Source organism: Lucilia sericata, unplaced genomic scaffold (genome assembly GCF_015586225.1).
Source record: "Lucilia sericata isolate MDLA Ls3-8-SP2 unplaced genomic scaffold, ASM1558622v1 Contig000012F_arrow, whole genome shotgun sequence".
NCBI lineage: Eukaryota > Metazoa > Arthropoda > Insecta > Diptera > Calliphoridae > Lucilia > Lucilia sericata.
In genome coordinates this window covers 682,683-700,849 of record NW_023994051.1, presented here as the reverse complement: position 1 = coordinate 700,849, position 18,167 = coordinate 682,683, and the positions used below count along the sequence as shown (strand labels likewise).

Genomic DNA, 18,167 nt, shown 5'->3' with positions numbered 1-18,167 from the left:
ACTTTCAAATGGTATAAAAATCAATGACAGCAAAAGAAACCGTTGCCGATGAAACTTAATCAAAGAGTTTTGCGAATTTTTTTTAAGGTGAAACATAGATTTTAGAATTGCAGTATTAGAAGAATTTTGCATAAATGTTAGATTACAGTGTGTTAAGTTCTAATGTTTTTATAGTTCAGTTCTAGTTCAGTTCTAGTTCAGTTCTAGTTCAGTTCTAGTTCAGTTCTAGTTCAGTTCTAGTTCAGTTCTAGTTCAGTTCTAGTTCAGTTCTAGTTCAGTTCTAGTTCAGTTCTAGTTCTAGTTCAGTTCTAGTTCAGTTCTAGTTCAGTTCTAGTTCAGTTCTAGTTCAGTTCTAGTTCAGTTCTAGTTCAGTTCTAGTTCAGTTCTAGTTCAGTTCTAGTTCAGTTCTAGTTCAGTTCTAGTCAGTTCTAGTTCTAGTTCTAGTTCTAGTTCAGTTCTAGTTCAGTTTCTAGTTCAGTTCTAGTTCAGTTCTAGTTCAGTTCTAGTTCAGTTCTAGTTCAGTTCTAGTTCAGTTCTAGTTCAGTTCTAGTTCAGTTCTAGTTCAGTTCTAGGTTCAGTTCTAGTTCAGTTCTAGTTCAGTTCTAGTTCAGTTCTAGTTCAGTTCTAGTTCAGTTCTAGTTCAGTTTAGTCAGTTCTAGTTCAGTTCTAGTTCAGTTCTAGTTCAGTTCTAGTTCAGTTCTAGTTCAGTTCTAGTTCAGTTCTAGTTCAGTTCTAGTTCAGTTCTAGTTCAGTTCTAGTTCAGTTCTAGTTCAGTTTCTAGTTCAGTTCTAGTTCAGTTCTAGTTCAGTTTCTAGTTCAGTTCTAGTTCAGTTCTAGTTCAGTTCTAGTTCAGTTCTAGTTCAGTTCTAGTTCAGTTCTAGTTCAGTTCTAGTCAGTTCTAGTTCAGTTCTAGTTCAGTTCTAGTTCAGTTCTAGTTCAGTTCTAGTTCAGTTCTAGTTCAGTTCTAGTTCAGTTCTAGTTCAGTTCTAGTTCAGTTCTAGTTCAGTTCTAGTTCAGTTCTAGTTCAGTTCTAGTTCAGTCAGTTCTAGTTCAGTTCTAGTTCAGTTCTAGTTCAGTTCTAGTTCAGTTCTAGTTCAGTTCTAGTTCAGTTCTAGTTCAGTTCTAGTTCAGTTCTAGTTCAGTTCTAGTTCAGTTCTAGTTCAGTTCTAGTTCAGTTCTAGTTCAGTTCTAGTTCAGTTCTAGTTCAGTTCTAGTTCAGTTCTAGTTCAGTTCTAGTTCAGTTCTAGTTCAGTTCTAGTTCAGTTCTAGTTCAGTTCTAGTTCAGTTCTAGTTCAGTTCTAGTTCAGTTCTAGTTCAGTTCTAGTTCAGTTCTAGTTCAGTTCTAGTTCAGTTCTAGTTCTAGTTCAGTTCTAGTTCAGTTCTAGTTCAGTTCTAGTTCAGTTCTAGTTCAGTTCTAGTTCAGTTCTAGTTCAGTTCTAGTTCAGTTCTAGTTCAGTTCTAGTTCAGTTCTAGTTCAGTTCTAGTTCAGTTCTAGTTCAGTTCTAGTTCAGTTCTAGTTCAGTTCTAGTTCAGTTCTAGTTCAGTTCTAGTTCAGTTCTAGTTCAGTTCTAGTTCAGTTCTAGTTCAGTTCTAGTTCAGTTCTAGTTCAGTTCTAGTTCAGTTCTAGTTCAGTTCTAGTTCAGTTCTAGTTCAGTTCTAGTTCAGTTCTAGTTCAGTTTCTAGTTCAGTTCTAGTTCAGTTCTAGTTCAGTTCTAGTTCAGTTCTAGTTCAGTTCTAGTTCAGTTCTAGTTCAGTTCTAGTTCAGTTCTAGTTCAGTTCTAGTTCAGTTCTAGTTCAGTTCTAGTTCAGTTCTAGTAGTTCTAGTTCAGTTCTAGTTCAGTTCTAGTTCAGTTCTAGTTCAGTTCTAGTTCAGTTCATAGTTCAGTTCTAGTTCAGTTCAGTTCAGTTCTAGTTCAGTTCTAGTTCAGTTCTAGTTCAGTTCTAGTTCAGTTCTAGTTCAGTTCTAGTTCAGTTCTAGTTCAGTTCTAGTTCAGTTCTAGTTAAGTTCTAGTTAAGTTCTAGTTCAGTTCTAAGTTTAATTCTAAACCATGAAAGATGTTATGTCCAACAGGTTCGTCTAAAGGAAATCCATCAAACTTAGTACCACACCTAATGAAATATGGCAAGCCTTTCTTAATTAAAGATTGCATAAGGTCCGTAAAGTTTATCAAACTTTGAAGAGTATTGTCCATGAGTATTACAATTGCATATCTTGACATGATATTGTTTACTATAACTAAAACATGTTATTGTATTATATGAAAATGTAAATTGGGCATTAATTCTATTCTATTCAATTCTAAGCATTATTAAGAATTGATCGTTGTGGTAGGTCGTAATTAAATATTAGTATTATGTATTTTTGTTAAAAGAAATAATAATTGAAATAATTGAATTACAATAAATACTAAATAAATTGACCCCATTGTCAAAATACAACTCGTTTCTGACATTTTGTAATTGTTTGTTAAACGTAAAATCATTATTAAAGCAATTCAAATGATTGCTAATCTTTATGTTAAACAAAATCACGATTAAAAATTCGATTTTTATCTTTGACACAAGAAACTAATAAACGAATACATTTGGAGGAGGAAATAAATACGTAAACAAACTGAAAATAAAAACTCACCAAAAAATAAAAATAATAATAAACATTAAAATAGATTTTATGGCAATTTAAACTAAACTTTAATAATAACCTGAATTGGTTTGGAAAAACAAAGGAAAAAAACTACAACTTAAATGTTAATTTAGGCAAATGTTAATAAAATTGAACATTTCACTTTATGATCAAGAAATTACAAAAACAAAATAACATTTGAAATAAAATAAAGTAAAACTAAACCATTCCATACCATAATTGAACTTAAGGCAATTTTAAATATGGTACGTGTATGATGATCATGCTGATGAAGTTGATGGCGATGAAGTCGGCGACGGCTACAATCATTCGTTGGCGATGTTTGAGACCATCTAACTCTAAATTGTCTGTAAGGATTGTTATTTGAGAAATATAATATAGGAAAAATAAAATAAAAAACTAAACCAAATTCGAAGCAAACAGATTTTATTTCCACACAAATAACGTGGGAACCAAACAATTTTTTTTCGTTATTTCGCGCTCCAAAAATGAACCGCAATAACATTCAGCATCTAACTAACCATTCACATACACAAACCTTTTTTTAAAAAAAATAGTCATTTTAAGGAAGATAAACCGTAAGAAAGCAGCAACAACTAAAAAAGAAATTATTACCAAACTCTAAATCTCCAAACATGGACCATATAAAATTGTGTAGTGTATAGAAAAAAACCTTAGGAAAAAACAAATAAATTTTCCAAACATATAAATGAAATAGCGAAAAAAAGCAATTGATGATGGTATTGTTGTGTACATCGACAACGATTCTTTTGCTAGTGCCAACAAACAACATGTAAACCAAATTTAGTTTTAGACCAAACCGCCAAAACCATAAGTAAACCTATTTTTTATTGACCTCTCCTTAAACTCGCATTTAAAACAAAACCGAAGCCATTAGAAAAAACTCAGTTTAAACAAATAAAAACCACATACAATAATCCTAAATATATAATAGACAGTTTGTATTTTTATTCACGCAAATCCAAAATCTATGATAACGTTTCTTAAACTTTTTTTATTTGTACTTATTTGTGATCTGTGTTAACTTAACAGTAAAGTAGAAAAAACAAAACAAAAATGTGGACAGTGTTTAAGTGATAGGAAATTTGTATGGATTAAGATTAAATCTTGTGAAGTTAATAAATTTAATGAAAGTACTATTTGCATAATTCGTTCGATGATTCGGTTTTGAATTTAAACAAAAATTGGTATTCTACAATTAGTCGGTAGCCGAGGTGATCGTAAAGTAAGAAAAAAGGTAAAGATCTGGTAAAGAAAGGATGAACTGTGGCTAAAGCTTCCATTTTCTCGGACTATTTCCTATCACGGCAATTAACGGGAAATTTATTAATAGATAGATAGATAGATAGATAGATAGATAGATAGATAGATAGATAGATAGATAGATAGATAGATAGATAGATAGATAGATAGATAGATAGATAGATAGATAGATAGATAGATAGATAGATAGATAGATAGATAGATAGATAGATAGATAGATAGATAGATAGATAGATAGATAGATAGATAGATAGATAGATAGATAGATAGATAGATAGATAGATAGATAGATAGATAGATAGATAGATAGATAGATAGATAGATAGATAGATAGATAGATAGATAGATAGATAGATAGATAGATAGATAGATAGATAGATAGATAGATAGATAGATAGATAGATAGATAGATAGATAGATAGATAGATAGATAGATAGATAGATAGATAGATAGATAGATAGATATCCCACTCGCATCACAATGGGTCGGTTTTAAAAGTTGATTCACTTGACACGAAATTGCCCATGTATCTATTAAAGCCCCCTTCACACGAGCACACAAGTAATATGATCTGTCAAAATTTTGTGTAGAAGAAAACGGATGGGATCGTATAAACGCAATATGTAACGAAATCACCACACATTGAGAGAAAAGACGGATGAAAAATTTGACAGTCGTATGGCTCTCTTCATTTTTTGAAATGATTCAAAAAACAAGCAAGTCGCATTAGATCAGGGATGTATTTTTATGTAAACACATAAAAAAAGTGAAACAGCTGTTTCCATCTTACTTTGTTATTGTTTTATACCAATCGTGTAAACACAAAAAATATAAATCATACGACTTTTATTCTCTTCTTTGTCCTACGGAATGAATTTCATTTTAACTTTTCATTAGACATGTCGTACGTAAAGTGTGATCGTCTGAAGGGCCCTTAAGGAATGTCTAAAAACCTGGTTTGCCTATTTTGAAACAGCTAAGAGTTCTTCATATATATGGACAGATTTTGCATCACGCTACTATGGGAAAAAGGTTATTAAATGGTATTCAAACAATAATGACAATTTTGTACCAAGAAAGACAAATCCAGAAAACTGTCCAGAACATCGGCATGTGGAATGATATTTAACTCTTGTAAAAAAGGAATTAAAGAACATTGGAAAGTTGTCTCAGGACATGTATGACCTTAAGCGTCAGTGGACCACCTCGTATAAACTATAAAATCTTTAATGAAGGGATTTCCGTTTTTTTGTTTAGTGAATTTGTACAATATTTGAATAAATTTACATTTTTCGTTTATTATTTTCAGTAAAATTCACTGTTCAAAGATGTCTCTCAAATCGCTAACAAACATTTAAAACAAAGAACCAGCACAACAGTTAAATAAAGAAAAACCTTTTGTAGTATCCCTACAGACATAAACTAAAAGACACAAATCGTAAAGTGTGTAAGTTTAGAGCTAATAATTCGTGTGTTCTTTGGCTTGTTTTCTTACTATGGATTTAGTCGAAAAAAAAACTCACACAAAATCAAAGAGAGAGATTTTGAAAATTGTAGTTTTACCTATTTTGAATGACATTTATTGCAATATAATCGTTTTTTCGGGCTAAATGAAACTAAAAATTGCTGCACAAAAAAACTATGATTTTTTTGGTCATGTTTTCTTTTAAATTTTCTGGGGGCATTTTTTTTTTTTTTTGTTTCTTCACATGCTCCACTAAAACTAAACTAATGATTTGCCTTAGAAATGATTTTGGTAAGTTGTTGTTTTTTTCCTTTAAGTACACCATTACCCTGCTTCTTCTTACCATGATAAATGCAATAGTTTTTAAGTTTTTGTTAAATAAAAACGAAAAAGTTCTTCATTGCAACTTGTTAACATTTATTTTAGCATTTGTAAGCATTAATTTTCAGCTTTACAATTTGCTGTTAAACTAACTAAGTAACCAACAACAAACAACCATATACAATCCAATATAAACTGTTTCATACTCAGAAAGTTGCAAGTCCAAAAAAAAAAAAACAAACATACACTCAAATCACCACTTCAATTTACACTCATGGGAAATTGTCCGTTAAAGGACATTTTATGCTTTAAGTTACGTGAAAATTGTGTTAATTAAAGAGATTTATGTTTGTACATATTAGATGAAAGTGTTGTTAATGATTACACTTCTTGAAATTTTTCTTCGGAATTGCCTAGACCTAGAGTTTCTAGTTCAGGAATCCAAGGGAGCAAATTTCCTATGAAATCATTAAATATTTTACTGTTACATTTTGATTATTTATTTGTAAAAAATTTTTGAAATTTTCTTCACATATAGAAAACTTTTAAAATTTAGTTTTTTTTTTTATAAAAAATGTTCTTAAAATTTTAAAAATTCTATTTTTATAGATTTTTGAAAAAATGTCCTTCAATAGAAGTTTTTCAAAAAAAAAAAAAAAAACTCTTTTTATGGAAAACAAAAAAAAAATTTTATAGAATTTTTTTGAAAAACATTCCTTTTTATAGAAAATTTCAACAAAAAAATTTCTTTAACAGAAAATTTTCGAAAAAAAAAATTTGAAAAAAAAAAAATATTTATCTTTAAAAAAATTTAAAAACCGCATTTTTAGCAATTTTTCGAAGTTATGTTGAAAAAATCTCTTTTTATAGAAAAATCCATTTTTTTAGAAAATTTTTCGAAAATCATTCTTTTTATTAAATGTTTCGAAAAAATTCTGTTTTTTAGAAAATTTCTCCTTTTTTTAGAACAATGCTCTTTTTAAAAATTATCTTTTTTTCAGAAATTTTTGTTAAAGTTCTTTTTTTTTAGAAATTTTTCGAAAAAAATCATTTTTTTAGAAAATTTTCAAAGTTAATCTCTTTATTTGTAAAATTTCCGAAGAAATTCTATTTTTTACAAAATTTTAGAAGAATTTCTCTTTTTTTAGAAAATGTTTGAAATTTTTTTCGATTTTTTTATAGAAATTTTTGGAAAAAATTCTCTTTATTTAAAAAATTTTTGAACATAAAAAATGTTTGAAAGTAATCACTTATTATAAAAAAATGTTCAAGAATTTTTATAAAATTTTAAAAAAATATCTTTTTATAAAAATTTGTGGAAAAATTTTGATTTAGAAAAAAATCTATTTTTATAGAAAATTTTGAAAAAATGTCTTTTTATAGGAAACTAGCTATACCCAGTGTGCTTTGCTACCCTAATAATATTGTATTCTATTTAATTCATATGAGAGGCGTCAACCCCCCCATTGAAAGTCCGCCCATTTTTCTCTAAATGTTCACATAAATGTCAAAGTTCTTCATGTGAAATTTGAAATTTAGAGTATCTCAGATATAAAAATGTTTCTATATAATTAGTGTGGGGGTTCCAAGCCACCCCTTGATGAAAGTCCGCTTTTTTTCCCAAAATGTTCAGATGAATATGTAAGTACTTTGTGCAAAATTTTAGGAATCTAGTTCTATTAGTTTCTTAGATAAAAGATTTTTTGTATTTAATTCATATTCATATGCCGCTTCCCCCATTGGTAGTCCGCCAATTTATTACCCAAAATATTTACATGGATGCTAAAGTTCTTCGTGCAAAATTTGAAGCTTTTAACTCTAATAGTTTCCAAGATAAACGAATTTTGTATTCAATTAATATGGGAGGTGTAACGCCCCCTGATGATAGTCCGCCCACTTTTTATCCTAAATAATCATATTGAGACTTTTGTGGCTCCGACAAAATTTGAGAACTCTAACTGTTATATTTTCTGAGATATACTGATTTAATATTTTTTTAATATGGAAGGTGCCACGCCCACTATATACTCATTCCGCTCAATATTCTTATGGATGTCAAAGTTGTCCGTGCAAAATTTGAGGATTCTAATTGTACCAGTTTCCAAGATATACGACTTTTAATAGTTATTTCGTAAGTAGGCGTAGCACCTCGCCCACTTGAAATTTCAAAATAAAAAGTAGCATATTTTTCCTTCCAGGCATACAGGAAAATTTCCAGGTTATAGACTTCAAACAAACATACATACATATGTATATACATACAAACAAACACACATTAATTTTTATATATATAGATGTTCGAAAAAATATTTTTTATAGGAAAATTTCTCTTTTTATAGAAAATTTACTTTATAAAATTTTTAAAAAAAAATCTAATTTTAATTTTTATAGAATAAAATTTCTAAATGAAAATCTTTGAAATTTTGAAAATTACAGAAGATTTTTCAAAATTTCAGCTTTTATGTCAGAGAAGATGTGATCTATTTAAAGACCGAGACAATTTCTCTGTGTATTGTGAAACCATTTTTATTAACTTATTCAACTTTAAATACTTTTGATATTTAAACGATCAATTTAATTTTTGTGAGTATATAAATTTGATGCCATTTCATCGTATGAGAATTAGTGCAATTACATGTTACATTGTCTTTAAAGCTTTTTGTTTCTACCTCTTTCGTTGGACTTTAGGCCTTTTGTATATATATTTTTTTCTATTCGTATTTTGTTGGTATTTTTGTGCTCTTGAATTTAGGTTTATTAAGCTGGAGATGAAAAAAATATATATAAATTTTTGGTTGGTCTTTATTTTCAGTATTTCTAAGCAAAAAAAAAAAAGAGTATTTTCTTCTTATACGCGATCGTGTTCGAAAAACATGAAAAATAAATTAGATTTTTAGATTAACGTGAGGATTTAAATTTTTAGTATGGTTTAGTTTTTTTTTTTTGGTATCTGCCTTTTTTTTGCTTTTTTGTTGTTGTTATTGTCTTATGTAAAAGTTAAATTATTACAAAATGTTAAGATTGTTTAGACTTTTTATTTTGTATTAAATAAAATACATTTTATGTTGGCTGTTGTCTTTGTTTCAAAACCATAAATTACAATTAATGTTTGATTTAAATGTTATACGTTTTAAATTACATTTTTAGGTTAATTTGCGAAATAAATCAAAACAGTTTTTATTTAAGTTTATTCCGTTTTGTTGTTTTTATGGTGTTTTAAATATTTACAAAATAATGTAATCAGAATAGATTGTTTCGTTATTGTAATACGATGATTGATTGTTGTTAAATATTATGGTTTTATCATTATGGATTTTATTTTCTTCGGTTGCTTTGCGAGTATTTTTGAAAGTTAGTTTTTTTTTATTTAGATAAACATCATTTCTAATGATTTTAGCTTGTTTTAATTCATAAATCTTTTTTATATTATAATTATAAATAAATAACCCGTGGATTTTTTTAATAAGGATCTAATTGTATATAATTATGAAAAAATTATTCATTAAAATAATTTATGTTTTAATGTTTCCTATAAGACTAGAACAAATTATTAGAGCAAAAGTCGTACTGTGTTTTAAAGTTGAGAGCAGTATAAGACGAATATGAAGCTCAGCAAACATTGCATATGTTTGTGAATTTTTGCATACAAAACCATGAAGATGTTATTGACTAAAGTTCTAAATCTTTCCTATACTACTAATTCCATGGAAATTTTCTTTTAAATATTTTAGGGCTTTAAAAAGTCGTTTTCAACTTTTCTTTATTCATATGTATAATTTAGTTTAAAACCATGCTGAGATTTTCTTTATCTACTAGATATGTATATAAACATTTTATATCTCTAACTAAATGTCCATCACTTTTTATAAATCTTAACTCTAACTCTCGCATTTTGCATTTACAAAACATACACTAGTATGTATGTATGTTGCTGAATAAAGTATAAAACAGATCATAAAAAAAGAAGAAGTTTTTCATACACAGTGGGTAGAAAATTCTAATAATAGTTAATAAAAAGCAGCATAATAAAAATGAAGAGGAAAACTGTGGAAAATATTCCAGTCATATATGAAGATTTTTAAAACACTAAAAAAAAATATATATATAGAGCTTTAAAATAATGCCATAACATTAGAGACTTAACACTGTTTTTAATTATTTTTAATTTACATAGACAGACATATGGATGGTTGGATGGATGAATCTACGAACAGAGATACACAGACATAAATAGACATGGAGAGAGAAAAATAGACATAACAATGATTTACATTTATTGTTATGGTTATTTTACAATATACTAAAATTTCCATACGAAAGAGTTTTATAGTTTACAACAAGTCATATTAAGCACACACTCTCATAGAAACAAAAAAATGGCTGAGACGGATCAAAACGAATTTAAGGTACACTTTAACCCCCATAAATGCTTAATAAAGTTCTAAACCTTTAAAAGGTTATAGAAGATATGTATGTGTAATAAATAAGATTAGGACTTTGTATGGAGGCTAGGGTCAAATGAGGCCCGATTGTTACGAAAATCGGTAGTATCCTTTAAACTTATATAAAACTAAGATTTGTCGATTTTTGCACTATTCGGCGGGTTCGGTTGTATGGGGGCTAGGCAAAATAATGGACCTATAGGCTTAATCCTCGGGTGAAAAAAAGGATGTGTGCCAAATTTCATCAAATTATCTCGAAAATTACGACCTGTAGCGTGCGCACAAGGTTTAGATGAACACACAGACGGACAGAGCTTAATCGACTGAGGAAATGATACTGAGCCAATTGGTATTCTTTAACCCAGCAAAAACTCAGTAATGGGTTGTACTTCCATAACCACTTACTTTTCAATGACTACTACTTACCGTCTACATTACTTAGAAGTACTCTAGTAATGACTTTCTTATAATCTGATATAGAAGTACTTTATTTTCGACTTTGTCATTTTGTTTGCACATTTTATTTAATTGCGTTTTAAGAATTGTGTTTTACAAAAAATAAAACAAAATTAGTTTTGTTTGTGAAAACCATTATTTGACGCGCAATAAAATAGCTAAGCAGTGGTGCAGTGTGTAGAACATTTGACTAACAAACCGAAGTCCCTGGTTCGTATTCTAGCTGGCTCTTTTTATTATTAAAAAACAAAACAATTTACTCAACAACTGTTTTGTAAGAGAAATTGCAAGTACTTCTTTAACTTCCTATTTGTAAGCGTGCGTAGAAGTACTTGCCTCCAATGACATCACCGTGTTAAAATATTGACTTAAAATGCTAATGAAGAAGTAGTGAAAAGAGATTTTATTAGCTTTTTAACTCATTACTTTGCAATGTAAGTTTTTCCTGGGAAGGTTCCCTATTTATAGAAACTTATCATTCAAATTATCAACGAAACTGTAGCGTGCGCACAAGGTTTAGATGGACACACAGACGGATGGACAGACGGAAAGAGCTTAACTTAAGAAGTGATTCTAAGCTAATTGGTATACTTTAAGGTTCGCTATTTATAAAAACTTATCATTCAAATTACCAAAGAAATATAATGTTGCAAATGTTAAAACAAATTGATTATACCAACTTTCAAAAGTACACACAACAGAGAAATAATGCAGTAAAATTTACAAATGTAATAATAATCATCATTACAAGTAAATATTTTTACTATACATAGTTTTCTTATATTTTTGTTACTGTTACTTTAACTTTTGGAGCATATAAACTCTAATTTAGTTTGGTAATTATTACTAAATATAACAACATCATTTCTAAACACTACAGTCAAAGTGGTAAATTAATGGTGTACAAGAGTTCAGATTTTCTTCGTTGTTTTTGGAAAAATTAAGAAATGTTTTTTCATACATATTACCAATTGTTTCTGCTTAAAACGAAATATTGCTGTATTTTAGTTGTTTTTTTTTTTTTTGTATTTCTAGTTATTATGGTTCGTTGTTGTTGTTGTAGGTAATTTTTAGCTGTTTCATGGTAATGCGTTTACGCTTGCGCACTGATGCATAATTCCCCTCCAACACCTGAAATACTTGAACAAACACACAAAACCCAACAAAAACCAAAAATATATATAAAAAATATATACACAATATTTAGATTTTTATTATTTGTTCAGTTCCTAACACTTTACAACCTAAAACTATATATTTACTACTCTGTACTCTATTAGTGTCTATAGAATATTTAAATCAAAAAGTTTCTTTTGTGGTAAAATAAGTACAAAGAAAAAAAAAACAAAAGAAAGAAAGAAGGAAATTTAAAAAGTAACAATAACACAACAGTTAATTAGTAATTTTTTTGAACTATTAAAAAATCATCTTCTACAGTGTTCAAGTACAACTAACCGTCAATAAGAGATTTCCTACTAACTTTATTTGATACCGCCTATAGCTACCGCTCTTATTTAGTTTATTTTAGAAATTAGTTTGACTTTTAATTTTTATTAATGTTGGCAACTACCTACTACTGTTGCGTATAAATTTAAATACAGGCCATTACAATTAAAATTTGTTTTCTTTTTCTTGTAAAAATATAAAACAAACAAAATTATGTGTTGTTTTATTATTAGCCTCCAACTTTTTAATAGGTTTTCCAATTTGTTGCTGCTACGTTTTTCTAACTTCTTAGTTTGGGTTCCTCATTACTATGTAGAATCTATTTATTATACGAATCTGATTTCTTTTTTTTTAATTATACGTCTATTATTATTGTTTTTGAGGGGAGCTTTTTATTATTATGACATGTTAGCAGGTAAATGTTACTACTGTAATACATCAGTCTTATAGAATCCAAAAAAACAACAAAAAATATTTAAATATTTTATGGTTAGATATGAAGTGTTAAGATTTCCACTTAGATAAACACTTAGTTGTGTTTTTTAGAGAGAAAAAAACAACAACAGTTCACCCTTTTAAATTTAATTCGTGTCTTTTACTGTTATGGCTAGATTTCTAATCAAATATTGCTAATAATTCTTCTAAGTAAGAAAGTCGGGCAAGGCCGACCATATGATACCCTAACACATTTATCTCGAATATTGCCTTGTTTCCGATATATGCAAAATTTATGGGAAACAGAGGCTTCATATGGGGGCTATATTTATATAGTATTTATTTGTGCTAAATTAGTGTTTATAAGTGAATTTTTGACATTCAAGTCATTTTCTGAAAGGGACTTTGTATGGGGGCTAGGGCCAAATGAGGCCCCATCTTTTTCAAACTTGGCAAACTTGGTTGTTGTTGTAACAGTTCGGAGAGTTCTTTCCTGGAGAAAAAACTTCCGGTTTATACAGCTGTCGCTGGGTTGACAATATTTGGCCCAGTATGACTCGGGTCGTTCCGGAGCGAAGATCCAATTGTCTTGGGAACGACTTGGCAAGGTCATCAATATAAAACTTAGTTGTGCAGCTTTTTAACAATTTATTTAACATAATTATGTGCTCAAAGCCCTTTTCGGGGGCCCAGATGAATTAATGGACCGATTTCAACCATTTTCAATAGACTTCGTCCTTGGGCCAAAAAAGCGTATGTGACAAATTTCATCCAATTATCTTGAAAATTGAGACCGAACCTTATGCACAAGCTTTACATGGACAGTCAGTAAGGCAGACGGACATGACTTATTCGACTCAGAATAAGAATATTTTTGTGCGTTACAAACATCAGCACAAACCCTACATACCCTCTCTACTAAAGTGGTGTAGGGTATAAAAATAGTTCAGTTTTATTAGGGTCAGATTAGTGAAACACATCATTAGTGAAACCAATTCGAAATTATGCTGGGAGACAATGAAACCTAAGAGTTCTGAAAAGACACTTATCAAAGCTGCAAAATATGCCTCAATTGGATCATACGAGAGCAGTATATCTTCTTATATGTAATTAAAGGGATAGCATTAAAGGTCTCCAAGTGGATATACATATATTAATACCCAAATCTTTTGAAATTTTTTATAGAATTTGTAATACATATAACGCAATTAGCCTAATTACCTTTAAATATCACCAAGCAACCCCCATAAACAGATCTAAAGTTATTTTAAATCTATTTTAAAAACTTACACAAATCACAAAACTTAAAAAAAACGCACAAAAAAACAATAAGAATAAACATTTTTGAAGCTTGTTTTATTTACGCTTCGTAACCGTTGTTAAATACGCATCAAATTTTTACACAAAAAGATCAAAAGGCATTTACGAAAAATTATTACAACATCGAAAAAAACAAATTGGTAGAAAAAGAAAGAAGGCTTTTAATATAGTACAACAGTGGATGGATGGTTGGATAGAATGGTTGGTTAAGTATTGTATATACATATAAACGATGGTGGTGGTGGTGGATGAATGATGACGATCAGTCGGCGAAAAATAAAATATACATAAAGTACAGAAAAAATAGTTGGTAGTAGTTGTTTGGTTGGTTTAATATTATTTTTGTTTGTTTAGTTCAACAGATAAAATGCGACATACAACATTTTACTACAATACCTAGGTAACAACGATCATCATTTTACAGCGAGGAAAAAAATAAAATTTGAAAAAAAAAAAAAAAACACTGAAGGAAAAACAAACAACAATGACATCTCGTTCACGTTCATGTCATTGTCGTCATCGTCATTATTATTGTTATTGCTAGTTGTTGTGTTGTAGATGACGCTTTTGTTGCTGTTGTTGGCTGTTGGACGGTTGTTGATCATTACATGAAAAAACGTCAAGAATGACAAAGAATACAAAATGTTTGTAAATTGAAGAAAAGACAGAAAAATCCACCAACAAGAATAGACAAAATAGCAGCAAAAACAAAAAAATAAAAGATGATCATCAAAAGCTGCGTCATCATCAACATCATTTTCGTCTTTTTCATCATCATCGTTATTGCTATTATCACAACCACCAACACCAACTACCGTACGAAAGTATTGAAATATAGGAAGAAAAATAGCAAAATTTCCAAGAAACTTTTCGAAGACAAGGGAAAAAGTTTGCTTATATGTACATATAGATATACTTACTACATACATACTAGTATGTTTGTCAGTCTGTCTGTATTTCTTTATGTCCGTCTGTATGAGAAGAAAAACCTTTAAGTTACAAAAATTGTTCAGTTACCAAACAAACAGGCGCAACATCAAACAAAAATATCACAGCAACATACCAATAACAAAACAAACTGCAATATGTGCCAACTAAGAAAATCATCTATTATTGCGACGACTACAATCGAGGAGTTTATATAAATATGTCGCTTTTTGTCTGTCTTTCCATTTGTCTGCATTAACAATGATATAAAGGGAAAACTTACATAAATATGTACAGCAACTTTATAGAAAAAATTAAAAAAAAAACAGCAACAATGCTTTAAACAATTCTTAAGCTCATGCTTAGTGTCGCATATAGTACATGCAATATTCTTTGATTAGTTTTGGATAGAAAAAAAATTGTGAGAAATAGTTTTGAAAAAATATGTTTAAGTAAAATAGTTATCTTGTGAATTGAGGCTAGTTTTAAAAAAAATTAAATTTTTTTTAAAACGGTTTGAATTTTTTTTTTTTTTTTGTAAATTCTTATGAATTTTAATTTATAAAAATTTTATTTTATCTTAAAGAATTTTTTTTAATTTAAGTTATAATTTTTGTTTTATTTTGACCCACTGTGCATTTACAATAGAGTGCGTTTGTTTAGCGCTATGCGCGTATTGTTGCATTCTGTTGTCCCTGCTTTATGCATGTTATTGCAATTGCAAATTGGAAATGAAATAATTATCTGATGTAACTTTGACGCTTTGACGATTAACTTGACGAATTACGAATTGTTTGTTTTGTTCGTTCATTCGTTTTATGGAATATTACTATTAAAGAAATTCTGTAAAAGTATCGACAGCATCGAATCGTTTGAGCACTTCATAAGCAAAAAGAATTGTAAAAATATTTATAATTTCGTTAAATAGAAATCCTGAAACAATCGATACTATTTCCGCACACTCGTGTAAAGGGTATGTATTCATTCAAGGGACTAGAACTGCTTTTAATATTGTGATGTTCTAGGTGAGGACCACGTAATCATCTATGCATTACATCAGAATAATCTAAAAACTACTTCATTGCTAAATTATGGGAGTACATAATCCGCAATATGTATTATAGGCTATGGACCATGTTATTTTCCAAAAATAAACATGATCCATGTCTGCATTACATAGGACTACTAAACGGATCATTTACTTTAATCCAACGATCCAATTGGCGTGATAAACTCTCGAGTCATACTCTATCAAAGATGGTCAATCCAGCGACAGCTGTATCAACCGAAAGTTTTTTCCCCAGGAAAGAACTATAGGCCACAATCGAACTGTTACAACAACAACTTATCATGTACTCCAATAATGTTAGTAGAGAAAAAGTTTTGGGATTACTTTAATGGATCTGTACTCCAATAAATTTTGCAGGTAATATAATTAAGGATTTTTATGTACAACTTATACTTTATCATCTTGGTATAGGGTATAGCTAATAAAAAAAAAACTATTTCTCTTTTGAATGGATATGGATGATGATAATGATGGCTACGATGACAAAAATGATGACGGCGTCAGACCAACCAAACTCCACGTCATACATACATGTCACTCAATCTAACTCAATCGAGTGTTTATACATATGTATGTATGTTTTTGTCTTTGTCTCTGGGAAGGTAAAAAAGTGCAGACAATTAAAATTTGTAAATTGTTATCGAGTCTCTGCTTAAAGATTTATGGTAAACTTTGTAAGATTGAGTGGAAAAACGACAACAGGAAAACTTATAAAATGTATGATGTTTCATCATGTTCATATATCTATATAGTAACAATAAAAGTAATACGATTCTTATTCTTATTAATTTTGTAGTTGCAATTAATTTTGTGTAATTGACAGACAAATCAAATTGGCAGTAATTAGTAGTTAAGAATGGCATCATGTGTTATTGATTATTGATGATAAGATTTTCAGAGTTCTTTAACTTAGATCATTTAGCAAAAGAGATACAAAAAACTTAAAACTTATTTACACCCCTAGACGGCTCAAATCGCAAATAACTTTTAATAAATAATAAGCAGATGGCTAAAGTTTTAATGTAGTTTTAACGGCAATTACTATAGCTTTTTTGTTTTTGCTTAGTAATTGTACTCTTAATAGCAATTTTTTGATGTTCATGATTTTGAATGTCATCTTTTTCATTAGCTAGAACAAATAGTGACAAATTTTTCGAATTTGATGTAGAACCTTACCTAAGCAAACCCATTCCCTAACTAATTTTAGAATAAATTTTGAATAGGTGGACCTATATCATCTTAAAATTTAACAAGTGTTAATACTAGGTTAGTGTTCTAGTGGTAAGTGTTTTAGTCTGGTAGACCGGAGGTGGTGGATTCGATTTCCACCTGAGGCACTGGTTAAGGAGCGCATAATAGGCCTAATAAAGTCCTAAGTGTATTTCTTCGAATTTGATGCATATACATCATTCTTTCAAACTAACTAACGTTTAAGTTGCACGTTTTTTAAGAATATTATCAATAAATGTAAACGAAAAACAATATCATGTACTTGCAATATATAGTAAAGACCTATTTACAACGTCTTTAAAAATCTTTGCTTCACTCACCTTAGGCGTATGATAAATGCTAGGAGTACTCGGAACCGCTTCACTTTCATCCAAAGTTGTACTACTACCGACACCGGCACTAATCATATCGGGCATATAATCATCCATCATATCATCCTCAACACCATACATGGCGAGAGGATTGGAATTACTCGAAGCAATGTCATTTAAATGTGTAAGATTGGCAAGAGCAGATGGCAATTTATTGCCTTTTTTCTTGCTAGCCGCCATAAGTTCTTTTTCACGTTTAGCTTGGAAAACTTTACGTTCGAATTCATTTAAATGCTCTATCGAAGGTTCGGCACCATGCAAATGAGAAATACTGAAAGCCATCCATTGTTCAACAAATTCGGAGGCATCATCAATATGATAGGTAATACAAAGTTCAACAGCTGCATAATAATATAATGAAAATTTTGTGTAAAAATTAATTAAATTTCTAACAAGCAAAAAACTTACATTTGTCCACCACTTCCTGGGGAGGCTCAATGCCCATATCATCAAACTGTTGTTTTAATTCAGCATCCATTTTCGTTTATTTTTAAAGTTAGTTACAAAGTAAAGTTTTCTTTCTGATATTTTAACAATTATTTTAATTTAAAACTCTTTTTTAAATAAATAAAACACAATTTTCACTTCGCTTAAAAAACACGATTTGTTCAAAAACACAATTTTGCAAGCTTTTGTTTGTTTGTTTACAAATAAATGTCAACAAAAAGCGCGCAAATGATCAACAAATAATGCCAAATTCTAATAAGAATCCATTACAAGCGACCTCTGCAGTCATTTTTTCACAAATAAACTTGG

General features: G+C 29.4%; 1 protein-coding gene across 1 annotated transcript in view; it reads right to left on the bottom strand.

The window, feature by feature from the left end:
• LOC119603960 (DNA polymerase alpha subunit B) overlaps positions 1 to 18,070 on the bottom strand; it is a 176,233-nt gene extending 158,163 nt beyond the window's left edge. The window contains exons 1-2 of the mRNA XM_037956267.1: positions 17,820 to 18,070; positions 17,361 to 17,752 (exon numbers count right to left, since the gene is read on the bottom strand). Coding sequence (XP_037812195.1) covers positions 17,361 to 17,752; positions 17,820 to 17,889 — 462 coding nt within the window. The 5' untranslated portion in view covers positions 17,890 to 18,070. The remainder of the gene's footprint in view (positions 1 to 17,360; positions 17,753 to 17,819) is intronic.
• Positions 18,071 to 18,167: the final 97 nt, after the last annotated feature.